The following is a 16,423-nucleotide window of genomic DNA, read 5'->3' on the forward strand; positions in this document are numbered from 1 at the left end:
CGTTTATAAAAAAAAAAAAAGCGCTTTTAAACAATAAAAGTACTTTTGGGGTGTTTGATAATCAATTTTTTCGTAATTTAACGAGTCCAATTTTTGATAATTTAAGAGCACTTTTAATAAAAGCAATTGTGTCAGTAGTGCTTCCCTGTAAGTTAACGTAGCTCCAAATGAGGCCTTAGTTTGCTTTTGATGAAGGATAATTATTAGTCCAGATGGGATATGAGGATTCAAAGATAATAAGTAAAAGCAACATGTTTTGCATGCAATTTGAGAAACAGTAGAACATTAGCCAGGTAGCATCATATCTCAACCATGGTAAGTGCATTCACCAAGAATTTACTTTTGGTAAGTTAGACATCCTTCTCTATTGGATTTATTTATTTATTTTGGGAGGAGGAGAAGGAGGGATTTGTTTCTCCTTCTTCAAAGTATATTACTTATGTTTCAACCAAATGAGTCTATTTGCAAGTTAAATTTGAGCAGGAGATGTATCATAGGAAATCTGCATATAATTTTCAGAAATTAAAACATCAAATATGGACAGCAATAGTTTGCTGTGGAAGAAGGGCATTATTAGTCTAGATAGCAAATTGAGACTTTAAAACTCTATTGGGATAAAGATGTTTTGTATTGGATATGAGAAAGAGCAACAGGTGGAGTCATATTGTGTTGCAGCCAGGGTTTTTGCTTGCATTCAATGAGCAACAAGAAGACAAATATTACCATCGAAAACACCAATAAATATTCTGCAACTTTTATCTAATCCTTATTCTTTAATTATATAGAGTAAAGCTTCTCATTGTAGGTCAATTAAAAGCACAAGTTTGGGAGAAAAAAGGTTTCCGCAATTTGCTATTGTGCATTTTTCAGGTTCAAAAGCCTAATTGTTTGGATTGTCATTTTTTACCAAAATTTTTTTTATGTTTCTCGTGAATATATTTTTAATTTTTTTTTATTTTATATATGTCAAATCGCTACAATGCCTTTTTCTAGAAAAACTTCAGAAAGTAGCATCATACCCAAGTCAATATTAAGCACAAGCCTGCGAAATTTGCCTTTTGAATTTGTTAGATCAAATGTAATTAAATTGCAAATGAACGTTGTACTAAATCAATTCAAAAGACTGTTGCATGAAAATTTTCTGTGCTTAACATTTATTAAGTTAAAATGCTTATGCGTGCAAACTGATCAACATAGGCTGTCCAACTTATTTGTATTATCCTAATTGATTCAAAATACAAGTTAAATATCCGAAACTCCTGCGTAATTGCTTCAGCCAAGTGTAAGACTAGAATATATATCAAAGCCCTGCCGTCTATCCTAGCTTTTGAATTGGCTAAATCGCTAAATCATGGCATTTGTGCGTTCGAGTTGAGATTGGAAAGCAAAGTTGCTTGAAATCTCATCGATACTTAAGACATCCATTAAGGACAATTATTAGCCTGTGTTATGGAGAAGTCTGAATATTATCCGAAATGATATACTATTACAGTGCGCTTGAAATCGTCTGTCCCGAATTTTGTCTCTGTCCTGTCTATCTCGTCCCTATTTAATTACCATGTGTATTGATTAATAACTCTTAAAATTTTATTGTGAATAAGTTCAATAATCAATAACTCTTAGGATTTTATTGGAATATAAGTCCAACAGTACAATACACGTGATAGTTAAACAAAGATGAACAAATTTAGGATTCTATTAAAAACACAATACACGTGGCAGTTAAACAAGGACGAGACAAATAGGATAGAGACAAAATTGGTGACAAAGGATTTGAAGTGACTATCGTGTGATTTTTTTTAGAAATAATTTAATACGTTAAAGGTTTTTAGCATTGAATACGAACAAAGTGAAGAAAAATATGCAGTACACATTTCAATCAATGAATAAGTGACAGCTAATATAATTATTAATTACGATTGAATTTCTTGTAGCGTACTTATTTTGGCTGAGTCGAAGCACGAGTCTCACGAAAAGTCACAATAATTTTCAGTAAATGTTTAAAAAATGCTTATGCATGCGAAGAACTTGTAAATTTCATTGGGAACAAAGATAACATATAGTTATGTTTATTGTTTCATTTCCTCTGAAAATGACAGGTAACAACAATGTTCACCTTCCAAGTAAATATAATACAATTGATTCAAGAAAAAAGTACAACTATAGCATGAATATCATAGCATGAAATGACATTCTGGAATTTACTACGAAACAGCCACCTTCTTTCAAAAATTACGTAGAATCTTTTACAATTGTTCAAGACTGAGTTTTCAAAAGTTTTGTGTTTTATGCCCGACTTGTCTGCAACTCCATGCGAAGATGACACAGTCAAGAAAGAGATTAGACAATACGAAGAGTTGGTGAGCAGACGGTGGCACATGCTTTTTTGGTGTGGTAAAAGAAGATCGGGTGGCGATAGGCCTTGTTTGGCATGCAAGTTTTTAACCAAGTTTGTTTATTGCAAATTTTTTAACAACGTTAGCTACAATAACCTCAAAAAACTTCTCAAAGTTTTTAAACTATATACTTCAAAATATTAAAAAATTTACACACTTTAAAAATTTTTTCTATAAATTCTACAGTAAGTTACAGTAAAGTTTTAGACAAACATCTAAAAAACTCACTTGCCAAACGGGCCCTATGTAACAAAATTATTTCTACACTTTTATTCCATGGAAAGTCCGTACAACTTTTTAACTTATACTAGTTAATAATAAGCTACTTACGAGCTACATTTGGATTAATTATTTTTGAAGGTGTTTTTGAAATATTTTACTGTAATAATATAGGTGAAAATTTTTTACTATAGATGAGGCTATTTTTGATGTTTTTGAGATTTTTTTTGGCATTTTTGAGATTTTTTTGTGTGTTTTTGGTATTTTTGAGGTTGTTTTTTATGTTTTTGAGATTGTTTTTGTTTGTGTATTACTGTAATATTATATATGAAAAATTTGTTTTTCAAAAAATGACCAATCCAAACGGAACTTTAAGTAAGAAGTTTTTGAAAATTTAAGCTCCATTTCCATTAAATTACGTCGATTAGTTGATGTAAATTTTTAAAGAGCAATGGTAGATAAACATGATAATTGAGGATATTCACTTGGTTTTATTATATCAGTATATTCTCAATGCACTTTGAGGTTCAAGAAAGACTAATAAACTTGGGCATCGTTTAGCTCATTATGTAAAAATTGCCTCCCTTTCTGAGACTTGTGAAATTTCCCTCCAAATTTTGTTAAGCAAATTTTACTGGACAATATCTAGCAATCTCATTAATAAGATTTTTATTTCATAAAAAATGAAAAAAGTGACATACAAGCAGATCCCGAACTCTAGCACGTCCGAATCCTTTTTTTTTTTTTTCTAACAAACGTTAACAGTTTTATATAAACACTTGATAGTCCAAGGATTAATTACAAAAATGGATCATTGCCCTCATTTCCTTCTGTGTTAAATCTATCAGACATCTTGAAAAATCTTGTTCCCATTCAACGTCTCATGCACTAACTTAACAACAAATTGAGCTGGTGAATGGCTGATTTCATTTCCTGATCTAGGTATAAATGCAAAGTTTTTGAAAAATAATCTCAAAAACAACTAATCCAAACGGACTTGTATTTCAAAAACGAAATGCTACAGTGCTGTTTTTGAAAAACAATCCCAACAACAGCTAATCCAAACGGAGCCTTACAACTTTCGAAGCTTGTTCTGAGCTCCTGCACGTCTTCCAAGATAGTTGCAATGTTGTAATCAGTCAGTGCACCTGTTTATCTGATCCACCACTGATTTGCAGGCAAAACTACAACTTTCGAAGCTTGTTCTGAGTTCCTGCACGTCTTCCAAGATAGTTGCAATGTTGTAATCAGTCAGTGCACCTGTTTATCTGATCCACCACTGATTTGCAGTCTGTACGGACGACCTTTTTGGCCCATCCTGCATGTTTAGCCATCAGCACTGCGTCCGAATTCATCGCGAAAATTCTAAGGATACAATTGTGTGTCAGTCTAATACAACCGAACGAATATGTTACTGATTCGTCATCTGGGAAAATCGTACGCGTGGAAGTAACCCTTTAATTCCAAACAAAGCTCCAAATTTTCTCCCTCACCCCATCACTGGCTCCCTTTTTTGTCTTTTTTAAGTAGAAGTGAGAGTTTGAATTCGAAATTATCCGTCTTTCCTCCAACCAATCACTGGCTTCTATTCTACCAACTTTCAACATTTGCCCCAACCCTTTCCTATATGGCGATCAATTACACTGGCAATTCAAATATCTCGCTAGTTTGGTAGGCAAGATGGCTTTTAGACTTAATCGCAAGCAGGGCTGCAAACGAGCCGAGCCGAGTCGAGCTTTGAGCTAATCGAGTCGAGTCTCGACTAAATTTTACCAAGTTCGAGCTCGAGCTCGAGCTCGACGAGCCGGCAAATTTCGAGCTCGAGCTCGAAAAAAAATAAAAAATAATTATTTTATTTTTAAAAAAATAAATAAAATAATATTTTTTTCTTAATAAATAATAAAATATTAAGGATATATACGTAATTTTACTATAAAAATAAAAAATAAAAAAAAATATATATAATATACGTATTTTTATTATAAAATAAAAATAAAAAATATATATATATACCCAAGCTCGCGAGCCGACTCGCGAGCTAACGAGCTTAATATTCTGAGCTCGAGCTCGAGCTCGAGTTTGACTCGAGCCGGCTCGAGCTCGACTCGAGCGGCTCGCGAGCGGCTCGCGAGCAGCTCGATTCGTTTGCAGCCCTAATCGCAAGTCCATCCCCGCAATGTAGGTTGAATGCTAAATTGTTCCGTGTAATATAAATTGCCCACTACAGACAAATGGGTAAACATTTCGGGTGATTTTCTGTATATGAAAGGTGTGACAAGACATTCATACCCTCGTGTACATAATACTTTGATAGTTTTATCTTAGAAAATGATCTTATTATATTTTTGTTAGTTAAAAAACATTGTAGAGTCCAAAGAATAGTGATACAATTGCATATGTAATTATAAAAATGAAATAAGTTTTTTTTTACTAAATAAATTCTATAGGTTCTTGTGATAATTTATGATATTTGAATATTTGTGTAAAGAAATATCGATATATTTAAACATCAAAAGGAATTATTAATAAGGACAGTCAAGGTAAAAGAAGTGAAATTCTTTTTTATGAATACAAGACTATTTTACAAAAAAAAGACAACAGTATATATTTAACTATGGACAAATACCAACATTTTACTACCTATATAGTTCACTTTCAAAGAAAGAAAATGAAAAGCGGATATATGCATGTGGAAAAGATTAGTATTATTCAATGATTAAATATATACTTTTATTTTATGGCCAAAAAGTATACTATGTGATTCCTATGATTATTTATACAATATGATTATTTTTAGGGAAAATGAACTATTTCATCCCTTACATTTCGCAAAAATATTCTTTTCGTCCCTCACTTTTAAAATGAAGCAAATTCGTCATTGACATTTAAAAATTAAAACGATTACATCCCTGAACCTAATTTTCAATCAAACCATCTAATAACCCAGCAATAAATTTTGAAAATAGAATTGATAGATCATTCGGTCAACTTCATCATATTCACATGACACTTATTAAACCAAAAAAATAAATATGATAACATAAAAGCCCATTCTTTGTCTTGGAATAGTAGAATTTTTTTTTTGATAAATCTTTTCATGCACCATTAGTATATCGCCTTGCGAATCTAAATGTGTATCATAAATATAAAATTTGGTGTTTAAATTTAAATTAAAATGATATGGCGGTACATAAAACCGTCAGTGTATACAATGATAATGTAGAAAAGATTAATGTTTCTTTTTTATGTTATAATTTTTTCTTTTTTCTTTTTAAGTTCATTAAATTTCACATGAATATCAAGTTGAGTTAACCAAATGATCTTCCAATTACACCTCCAAAATTTGTAATCAGGTTGATTGGTGGTTTGATTCATATTGAAATTCAGGTTTAGGGATGTAATAATTTCAGTTTTTAAATGTCAAGGATGAAATTGCTTCATTTCAAAAGTGAGGGACGAAAAGAATATTTTTGTGAAATGTGAAGGATGAAACCGATTATTTTCCCTTATTTTTAGTAATAACTCCTTTTAAAAACAACTTACGTGAAAAGTGACTAAAAATTTTATTTAGTAAAAATAGCTTATGTGATTTCTATGATTATTTACATCTGCAGTTGTATCACCATTTTTTCGGTCACGACAATAATATGTTCTTTCACTAAAAAAGATATAATAACACCATTCTCCAAAAATAAAACTATCAAAGTAATATATGTACGAGGGCAGAATACTTTTGCTCATCTTGATATTCTTTATAATTAGATTCTGCAAAGCTTCTAACAACTAAGTACAAGCCCTATACATATAATATATGATCCCAATGGTCCAAGTACAAGATGACGGAGGAATGCTGGAATGGCTTAACCCTCCACCACTATTCTTGATGTCCTGGAACTAATTAATTGGTTCGTCATAAGTTTTTGCCGTTGGTTTTTTTTTGTATTCAATAGGCGGTGAATATCAAAGCAATTTGGGTTGATTATTTCTTTGGTTCAAATGCTTATTACTTGCAAATGAATATCATACCAAGTCAATGTGAAGCATGAGAGTGAAGGGTCGGCAAATATCGGCTTCTGTATTTGTTTGCTTCCACGCTTATGCATGTAAAACCAAGTCATCAAATTAAAACACCAGCCTAGAAAGATTCAGAGAACTTCAAAATTTTCTTTTATATCTTTACAGATTCTTATGATTCAAACTAATATTTATGTCCTCCTACTTATAATTAGCAGTATCCTAATTATTTTATAGCTAATTGGTTAAAAATCGTGTGCTCCTATTTACCTTGCCCCAGCCAAGTGTCAGCCAGAAATCAAAGCCCTGCTGCAGATGTCAATTAGGGGCAATTGCTAGTAAATCTGACAAGGATGCTTAGCATGATGGATACGACAAAGTGAAGATATTTTGGTTGGTTTACGCTGCAGCCATGGCTGGCATCTGTATTGAAAGATCCACAAGTATCCAGATTTCTATAATAATTGCTATTAAAAGCTTGAGTGGTCTTATTGGTTACAAGTTATAGAGTAGGATTCTTTTTCTGGGGAAAGTTTTAAATTGAGAACTAAAACAATCTGTTCTGGACTATTTCGCCATTGGGCAGCATGATAACAGGTGCAGATTCGTCCAAGATGCGCAGGTCGACTTCACTAGATACTAGAAGTGCTTCAAAACCATTCACATCAGTTAGTTGGTGAACTATTTTATTACCAAATGTAAGGAGTTTGGCAAGTAAAATAAATTCTACTAGATCAGGTTTGAATCCATTATAAAAATTTGACGATATTATAGATTGAAATAATCTACCTATAGCTGGACTGGATTACGTGCTTGATTAAATTGAAATTGTTTTGCAGACGTGAAAGTCTAAGCAGCTGGAGCATGAGAAGTTAGTCCATAATAATCGAAACTAGCTAACTGATTCCATGTGTTCTTAAGCTTTCCTAGTAGCAAGACTTAAAGCCTCTTTATTTTCTGCCAAACAGTGTAGCAAAGAAAGCCCTTTTGTTTCTTTTTCCTTTTTGGTCAATCAGAGAAACACTTTTGAAGACGGTTTTGAAAGCTGGTGATATGGTGAACAATTTTACAAGTTGATGTCGAAATTCTGGAAGCGTTTAATCCTCCACAACCGTTCATTGATGTCCTGGTATGGCACTGAGTTGGAGATTGCATTGATGACGAAATGGTGGTTGGTAAGTTTAGAGATTTTCATTCCGCCAAGTCTCTCGTATCACAACCTTAATAACATCAAAGCTATTTCACTTTCAATTACAGCACAAGATTCATGCTGATGCCTTGTTCAGTAATTGGACCTTGCACTGAGATTGGTCCCCAAAACAAGAATCTTGGTCACATGCTTACAGTTAGACGCGGACGAGAATTAAATTGTACATTTTTTTTTTGTCGACACAAAAAATTCTATACTATAATTACTCCTACTCTACACTAGGGGAAGAGAGAACTAAAGAGGTGAAGGGGAACCGGATGAACTATTACTGGTCCAGACGAGTGCATAAGCACCCGTTGGCGAAATATTTTCAAGAAAGTTTGGATATTGATCTCTCGGTCTACACCAAATCTCTTGATCTACACCTAAGTAGAGGTTTTAAAACTCTCTTGGTGGCTTACAAGAATCTTGTACGTGGAATGTAGCAAATGAAACCTTTGCTGAAAGTCTTAGGTATTTGTCTAAAAGCATCAAATGAACATTCAATGTACGTGTTGTGCAATTGTTTGCCAAATATCATGAACAAATCCTAACCATTTGTACCAGGAAATGGAAAGTAGATGTGCATGTAAATTGATTTGATGTGATGAGTTTGGTTCCCAAGTACTTGAGTATAAAGGAAAGTTGAAAATCATATATTAAGGGTTTTTTAAACTGGTGTCATAGTCATTCGTTAAGATGTTAACATACTAACAATTATTACTCTCTTTTATATTTATACACTTTCTCTAATTAATATTATCTTTCTAAAAATCTAATACCAGAAATATATTTTAATGAGTATTCAATGGGCACCTTTAGACATATTCAATCGTTAATTTGAAGACGAATTTTCTGGCCTATACCAATCATGACAGGATTTTAACTTAATTTGGTTGTTTGATCATATGCCAGAAAAAAGCCTTCAAATTTCATGGAAATGAACAAAGTTGATTGTTAGGAGCAACAACGTGCTGGTTCCCGTTGGAATAATCTCATCTTTGATGCAGGATCAGTAGATAAGCTTGATAAATTGGTAGATATTTTGTTTGTTAGTTCGAGTTGATATCTTAAATACTATGTAGTCCACGTAACAAAGACGGTTGAACAGAGAAATCACAACTACCAAAAGAAGAAAAGACAAATCAAATGGAAATATTCGTGATTCAAAAGTATACAAGTCATTTTTGCATTTTATCCAAATAATTAAGCTTTGGTTAAAACTTATACAGATCACAATATTAATTTTGGAATAGCTATAATAAAACAAGGATTTAGGTACATTCTAGAGAAGATCAAATGTTTTGCTGATGCAAGAAATAGCGACAATCCCTCTAAACCAATTTCATAGTAATCATCGTGGTTTAGTAGAATATTGGCGATAATTCTGTAATGAACTATACAAGGAATAAAGTCTCCTGCAATGCAAATGATTCTGTTAACCTTAATCAGAGGAACTAAATTCAGGAAACACTTTAAATTTTGTTCATTATTTTCCAAGTATTTAGATCTTACTAAGTTCAGAAACCAAAGATTTTGATCATTAACTTTGATCCTCAAGTTTTTGCATCATTTGGCAAAAAATTCGTTTCTATATCTATTTGTCTAAGCTGAAACGTGTTTAAATTCTTTCTTGATCCCTCAAGAAAAAGAAGCAAAGATTTCTTCTTTTGCCTTCTATGAATTGCTCTTTTGTCAACCTTGTTTGGAAAGCCATTTTCTCTAAAAAAAAATTTTACGTTTTTCGTGAATACATTTTTCATTCACCTTATTTCAAATCGTCATAGTACATTTTTTTTGTTACAAAAACTTAAGAAAATATCAATCGAAACTCTTTTTCTGTACGCTAATGTTTTTTAAATGCAATGAATTTCAGACAATGCGATGTAGAATACCTTGAAACAACACTGTCCTAGATCAGCTTCTTCGTGTTTGACTTGAAGATTATGCCTTTGCATGCGTCATGCATACTTCTTTTGCCCAAGTAGTTGGGGTAGATACTCCTTTTTTTTTAGTATGTTACATAATTACTAGATACTTTTGTTTTTCCTTCTTAGATCCTCTTTTGCCAAAGCGTTTCTAGATACTTTTTTTTTTTTAATTTAAGTAGATAATTGCTAGGGAAGAAAAGGATTTTGACCTTAAATTAATCATGCCAATTTTACCAACTACTAAGTTTTTTTTTTTTTTTTTTTGACACAGGAAGAATTCTAACTTTGCTGGACTAATATCTTTGCGCCTGTACACCCCACCCTCCAAGGATACACAGCACGGTAGGAGGGACGACTCGAATACACGACCTCAGGACTCAAAGGAGCTACCCTGATGCCATCCAAGCCAACCCCGAGAGGCTTTACCAACTACTAAGAACTAACTGTTTTTGAGGTTAATTACTCAAGCCAATATACTCCAACATGTTGTATGTCGTGTCAAGTTCATACAAAAATCTGGACCACAGGTCCAGACACATGGTAAACATAAATTAAGTGGCTAGAAAAGGTGAAGCAGAGAATAAATTACACTTTTGTGAGCATTGAAAACCTTCTCCTGAGTAGCCACAATCTCAATTGTCCGTCCGGATTGTTTGAATGATTGGTTTTGCTGCAGAAAGTATATGTGCAAAAACTTTTTATCTCTACTTGTTTTGGCTAATTTGATCTGCTAAGGCTGTGTTTCATTGGAAAATTAAGTACATGAATAATTCGTGGCAGTTCAAAAGTTTGCATTTTAGGGCCAACAAGTAATTGGCCAATAACTGGATAACAAATGGGCAATCTTTGAATATCTAGACATACAATTTCGATGAGGACCTCAATTTAGTTTAATGAAGCCGTCAAGCTCGAAACCACTGGATGACAATGATATAGAGAGGGATAGGAAATTATGGAAAAAGTACTTCAATTGTTGCATAGGTTGCCCAATCAAATTATAGCATTACACGAATAATAATTTTCTTCTTGTTGCTAGAAGCTTTTTCAGCAGATATGACCTTTTACCACACAAACCAGCAATAGAGACTCCAGCCAAAATTTGCTAATTTCCAATCTATCTCTCCCAACTCGATTTAAAAACAAGGGATAGTTTTAGAAACCTCTTCCAAGGTTTCTAACAGTTTCATTTAGGACTCTTAAATTTTGAAAAATGTCACTTGTTTTCTTTACTTTAAGTCTTTTGCATCATTTACAACCCGTTTTAATATATAATATTAAAAATTCATTTTGGAAGAGTAAATATAACAAAATGTGAGTATGTTAAGAACAAAACGTGAGCAAATCCAACCCATTCCAAATTTGCCCTTTTATTGTCTTACTTTTTATTACCAAAATGTGAATATATTAATAACAAATGAAAAACAAAAACAAAAAGTATAAAGGTTTATTCTGATGGGACAAAATGTAGTGTATTTTTTAAATAGCAAGAGTATATATCTGAAAGTCTATTTGAAGTTTTTACAAGTGACAAAGATAATATTTTCTTTACTGTATGGTGTTTTGAGTTAATTTATAAATCATTTACATAATTTGGAATTTTCTAATTTTTGTGTCCAAATCAATGGCTTGACAACTAAAAAGATACAACATGCTAAAATTTATATATAAACTTATTTGTATTATGTTTAAATTAGTGTAAAAAGGTATTCTCACGGTTGTAAATTATTGCAAGTTATTTTTAAATCATTCGTAATTTTATAATTTAACCTTTCTTGTCCAAACCAATGACACAAAAAATTGTTAAAGAGTTTTTTTTTATCTTATTATCAACTCTTAAATTTTCATTAAAGAACAACATCGATTAATTTACAAGAGTTAAGCAATAAATTTGGTGTGTTATGACAATTAAGAAATCACAAGAAAATGGCAAAGTTGGAATGAAATTGCATATATATCCTCTTCCAAAATGAGTTTTTTAATATTATATTTCAAAATAGGTTTCAAAGGTCACAAAATGTTTGAAGTAGGAGCGTCAAATGAGATTTTTTAAAGTCTCAGAGCACTAAATAAATAAAACTATTAGAAATCTGAGGAGAAATCTCTGAAATTATCCCTAAGAGCAAACTCCTTTAGTTTCTTGAGTCCATAATCCTTCTACTGATTTCGTCCTAAAATTTTCATCATAATGATTGCCGGAAAATTATTCTTAGGCAGAACTCTTGATTGGAATCTTACGTTAACATGAACACATATGCCTGAAGAAGTACACAGGAAGCTATTTTCAACTCTAAAAATGCCTCTGGTTTTTTTTTTTTTTTCTTTTTTGAAGTGTTTGTGGAGTTTCAATCACTACCTAGTCAACGCACTTAAATATCCATCTATTAAAATAAAGAGTCTTTATTCTAACTCATGAAAATTGCTGGTTCTATGGCAGAACAACTTGCATTTAACAACAGAATGCAGCTTTTCGGAGATAACTCCAAAAATATAACTACAGAGTAATTTCCTTTTTTTTTTAAAAAAAAAAATGAGTAATACATTTTTATTTTTTTATATATATGTTGTCAATACAAATTAGCCGGATTTTTAAGAAATTAAGATTATTTTATTTACTTATATCATCATTACATTTTTCAATAATCTTTTGATCTCACATACATCATATCAAAAAAGTGCTACAGTATTATTTTTTTTTATACAAAATTATCTTCAAATAAACTACTATCCAAACACACACTAACCAGAACATATCTTATAACTGTAATGAAAAAGGTTATTCTTGTTAGGAACAATTACTCAATGCTGATACTTGAACAACATTTCTGAAATAAGATTACAAGAAAGTCACCATCGTTTCTTGGACCAGCACAAACAAATTATGACATAACAAGGGATGTATACTAACATATGCTTAGATTAGAAGAAACTTACATAGAGCAAAATTTGAACTTAAAAAACCTCTAACTCATAGATTTTCAACCTTGAATTCTTATTAGACCAAGACTTACTTAAACAATATTAAGCAATTAAACCATTAATGAAATACTAGTAAAAAAAATAGTAGTAATACTAGTGAACCAAAATTTTTTTTCTTTTTTGTCCTTCCTCTTCTCTTCACACCCTTTTTATCCTCAAAATTGTTAGACCCAAAATTCGGACCGTAAACCTGACAGATAACATGAAAAAATAGTAAATCAATTTTTTTTCAAAAAACCACCATATCGAAATAGGTTTTTTATAGCTTATTACTAGCTTGAGTGTTGATTGATGACACTAAGGTGCAAACATGACAACAAAATTGCGAGTGTATGCAGGGAAATTGGAACTCGGGGTTAGGTACCAAATTTCGGAGTCATGTAGATGGTTTGAGGGGCAAGTGCAAACCACACGAAACTATCACGTGCGGCCGGCAACCTTACGTTCGCTAGGCATGTGATTCTAAGCTACCATTATAGTAATTACCCCATCTAACAAAAAAAAAAAAAAAAAAAAATTACCCCATCTTCGAGTACTATATGTACCAAACCATTTTGCAGACTTGCACAGCCACAACTTCTTTCGGAGCTACAAAGCTAGCAGCTACCTGCAAAAGTCTACGTACCTTAATTTTTCTCTTTTTCCGAGCAAAAATGGTTACCGTCGAGGAAGTTAGGAGGGCTCAAAGGGCCGAAGGACCGGCGACGATCATGGCCATCGGAACAGCTACGCCACCAAATTGTGTCGAGCAAAGCACTTATCCGGATTATTATTTTCGCATTACTGATAGTGAGCATAAGACTGAGCTCAAAGAAAAGTTTAAGCGCATGTGTAAGTATATATAACGCTTTTGCTTTTGTGATTAATCTGTTTGATTGATCATAATCTTTTTTTTTTTTGTTTTTTCTTTAAGAAAGTCAGCCATAATACCGTAAAACTTGATGATCACCTAGGGTGTCTTGGTTAGATATTTAGACATGCATTAGAGTTTGGAGGCTTAGAAATGCATGGTCTTGAATATTTTGCTTAAATCATTGATTGATTGGTTTTTTGTTGAAGGTCTTGAAAGAGAGAGAGAGAGAGATATATATATATATATATATGTATAGATATATAGAAGATTGGAAAAACAAAAAGAAAAAGAATAGTGTGAATGATTTTCTTTTTTTTTTTTGGGTAAGTAATTGGTGGGAATGATATTAATTGCACCTTTTTCCCGGAATTAGGTGAAAGATGGAGGGGAGGATTGAATAACAGGGATTAATTGTTTCCTCCAATAAAAGAAGTTAGTTTGCTGAAATGATATGAACCAGCTGTATTCTAGGTTCCATAACACAGTTTGAAGCTTCTGACTTCTGAGATCATTTTCCTTTCATTCCTTCATTTCGTTTTGCTACTTAATAGAAAAATTCTATGCATAAATCCATTCTAACCTGACCTCATTAGGTTTTCATTTTTTTTTTGTAATAACTCACCTGCATTCTTGTAACTCTCATAATTATAGTGCCTTGAAGATCAGAAAAAACATTCGTACGTTGAAGTAAAACCTTAGAATTGTTATGGACCATGCATGATAGTTAGTAACTTACCTTTTCCTACTAATTAAAATAAACTGTGTTTAGTTTCTTCTTTGCTGAAAGACACAGAAATTTTTGAATGATTGAGAAATATCCATATTGAGAGCTCAATTTACTTAGCCTGCAATTTTTTTTTTAATGTCTAGTCTGCATACTTTAATACAGAATTTACAGCCTCTACCGCCCTTATAAGAACATTTCAACACTATCAGCATCTGAGTCCGTTGATGCAGTAAAAGAGACAAAATGTATGCTTTCAAGAGTGAAAATACCAAAGGATAAATGGAAGTTTTGTTTTTGGCCTTACAAAGGTAGGAACATGACTCAAAGGAAAAAGACAAAAAGAGAAAACTATCACATGATTTATGAAATATGTTTATGGAAACTCCAGATTGAAGAATTGAAAAGTCAGATTCTTTCTTGGTTAAAGGTTCATGCTAAGATGTGTGTTAATTTCTTAAGTCTTTTCTTTGCAGAAAGATAGGGTAGACTTTTCTGAATGGAAATTAGATATTGCCCCAAGTGGATAAAACTCAACTTTCTTGCATTAGGAAACGTATTCAAACTGTTCAACCATGATGACTTGATAATTCCCAATTCATCATCTAAGTAAGCAGCTGGATGATCCAAATTGGTTCTAATGAACATTTTTTTTTTTTTTTTTTGAATTTCATTTCAGGTGACAAATCGATGATTAAGAAGCGTTACATGTACTTGACAGAGGAAATCTTGAAGGAAAATCCCAATATTTGTGCTTACATGGCACCCTCACTAGATGCTAGGCAAGACATGGTGGTTGTTGAAGTACCAAAACTGGGCAAAGAAGCAGCCCAAAAGGCCATTAAGGAATGGGGTCAGCCCAAGTCCAAGATCACCCATCTAGTCTTCTGTACCACTAGTGGTGTGGACATGCCTGGAGCAGACTATCAGCTCACCAAACTCTTGGGCCTTCGCCCGTCCGTCAAGCGCCTCATGATGTACCAACAGGGTTGTTTTGCTGGTGGGACGGTCCTCCGGGTAGCCAAGGACTTGGCTGAGAACAACAAAGGTGCCCGTGTCCTTGTCGTCTGCTCAGAAATCACTGCAGTTACATTCCGTGGCCCAAGTGACGCGCATTTGGATAGTCTTGTAGGCCAAGCCCTGTTTGGAGATGGGGCAGCTGCCATCATTATCGGCGCCGATCCGGTTCCCGAAGTTGAGAGGCCCTTGTTTGAGATCGTTACAGCAGCCCAAACCATTCTTCCAGACAGTCACGGGGCTATCGACGGCCATCTTCGTGAGGTTGGGCTTACGTTCCATCTTCTCAAGGATGTTCCCGGGTTAATCTCAAAGAACATTGAAAAGAGCCTGAAAGAAGCATTTGAGCCTCTTGGTATTTCTGACTGGAACTCACTCTTTTGGATTGCACATCCTGGTGGACCTGCAATTTTGGACCAAGTGGAGGAAAAACTGGCTCTAAAGCCCAAAAAATTACGGGCTACTAGGCATGTGATGAGCGAGTATGGAAATATGTCAAGTGCCTGTGTCCTGTTCATTCTTGATGAGATGAGAAAGGCCTCAGCCAAGGATGGATTCAACACCACAGGGGAAGGCTTAGAATGGGGTGTGCTCTTTGGTTTTGGGCCTGGACTCACAGTTGAGACAGTGGTTCTTCACAGCGCCACGATTCAAAAGTAATAATGTTTGAATCTTTCAATGAATATTCCAAATCTGTATTACTATGGAGTACTAAGTAATTTTTTTTATGTGTGCCTTGAGTTTATGTAACAATCATGACAATAAGGTGTTACACCTTGTTCTGGTATATTTTGTCATATATGATATGAAGAACTTGATTTCAGTGCATCAAGAAGTTTGACGTATTCCCTAGTAATTCTTCATTGTTGTGAATCTTGTGATACATGAATTGGATTCAGAGCATAAACCATAGTGGATCAATTGTCTTGAAGGGTGTGAAATTATTTGTAACTTCATCTTTCTGTTGTCCACATGAAAGAGGATAAGACAGATAAATGTCATAATCATGAGCATGATCATCACAGGAAAATCCCAAAAGAAAGGCATGGTCACAGACTCAGTCTTAGATGATGCTATTGACAAAAAATGGGACTTGGAGATGAG

At 33.3% G+C, this 16,423-nt stretch overlaps 1 protein-coding gene across 1 annotated transcript; it reads left to right on the forward strand.

The window, feature by feature from the left end:
- Positions 1 to 13,279: 13,279 nt before the first annotated feature.
- LOC113736283 (chalcone synthase 2) lies at positions 13,280 to 16,164 on the forward strand. The gene is made up of 2 exons (XM_027263177.2): positions 13,280 to 13,556; positions 14,982 to 16,164. Exons 1-2 carry the CDS (start codon positions 13,379 to 13,381, stop codon positions 15,977 to 15,979), a joined length of 1,176 nt encoding a protein of 391 aa, XP_027118978.1. The 5' UTR covers positions 13,280 to 13,378; the 3' UTR covers positions 15,980 to 16,164.
- The last annotated feature ends 259 nt before the right edge of the window (positions 16,165 to 16,423 follow it).

The sequence above is a fragment of the Coffea arabica genome, chromosome 3e, assembly GCF_036785885.1.
Source record: "Coffea arabica cultivar ET-39 chromosome 3e, Coffea Arabica ET-39 HiFi, whole genome shotgun sequence".
Taxonomy (NCBI): domain Eukaryota; kingdom Viridiplantae; phylum Streptophyta; class Magnoliopsida; order Gentianales; family Rubiaceae; genus Coffea; species Coffea arabica.

Excerpts from the sequence above, each read along its gene's own strand:
- LOC113736283 (XM_027263177.2), top strand. The coding sequence starts at position 13,379 with ATGGTTACCGTCGAGGAAGTTAGGAGGGCTCAAAGGGCCGAAGGACCG. Across the intron at positions 13,557-14,981 it reads AGAAAAGTTTAAGCGCATGT|GTGACAAATCGATGATTAAG; the intron begins GTAAGTATATAT and ends ATTTCATTTCAG.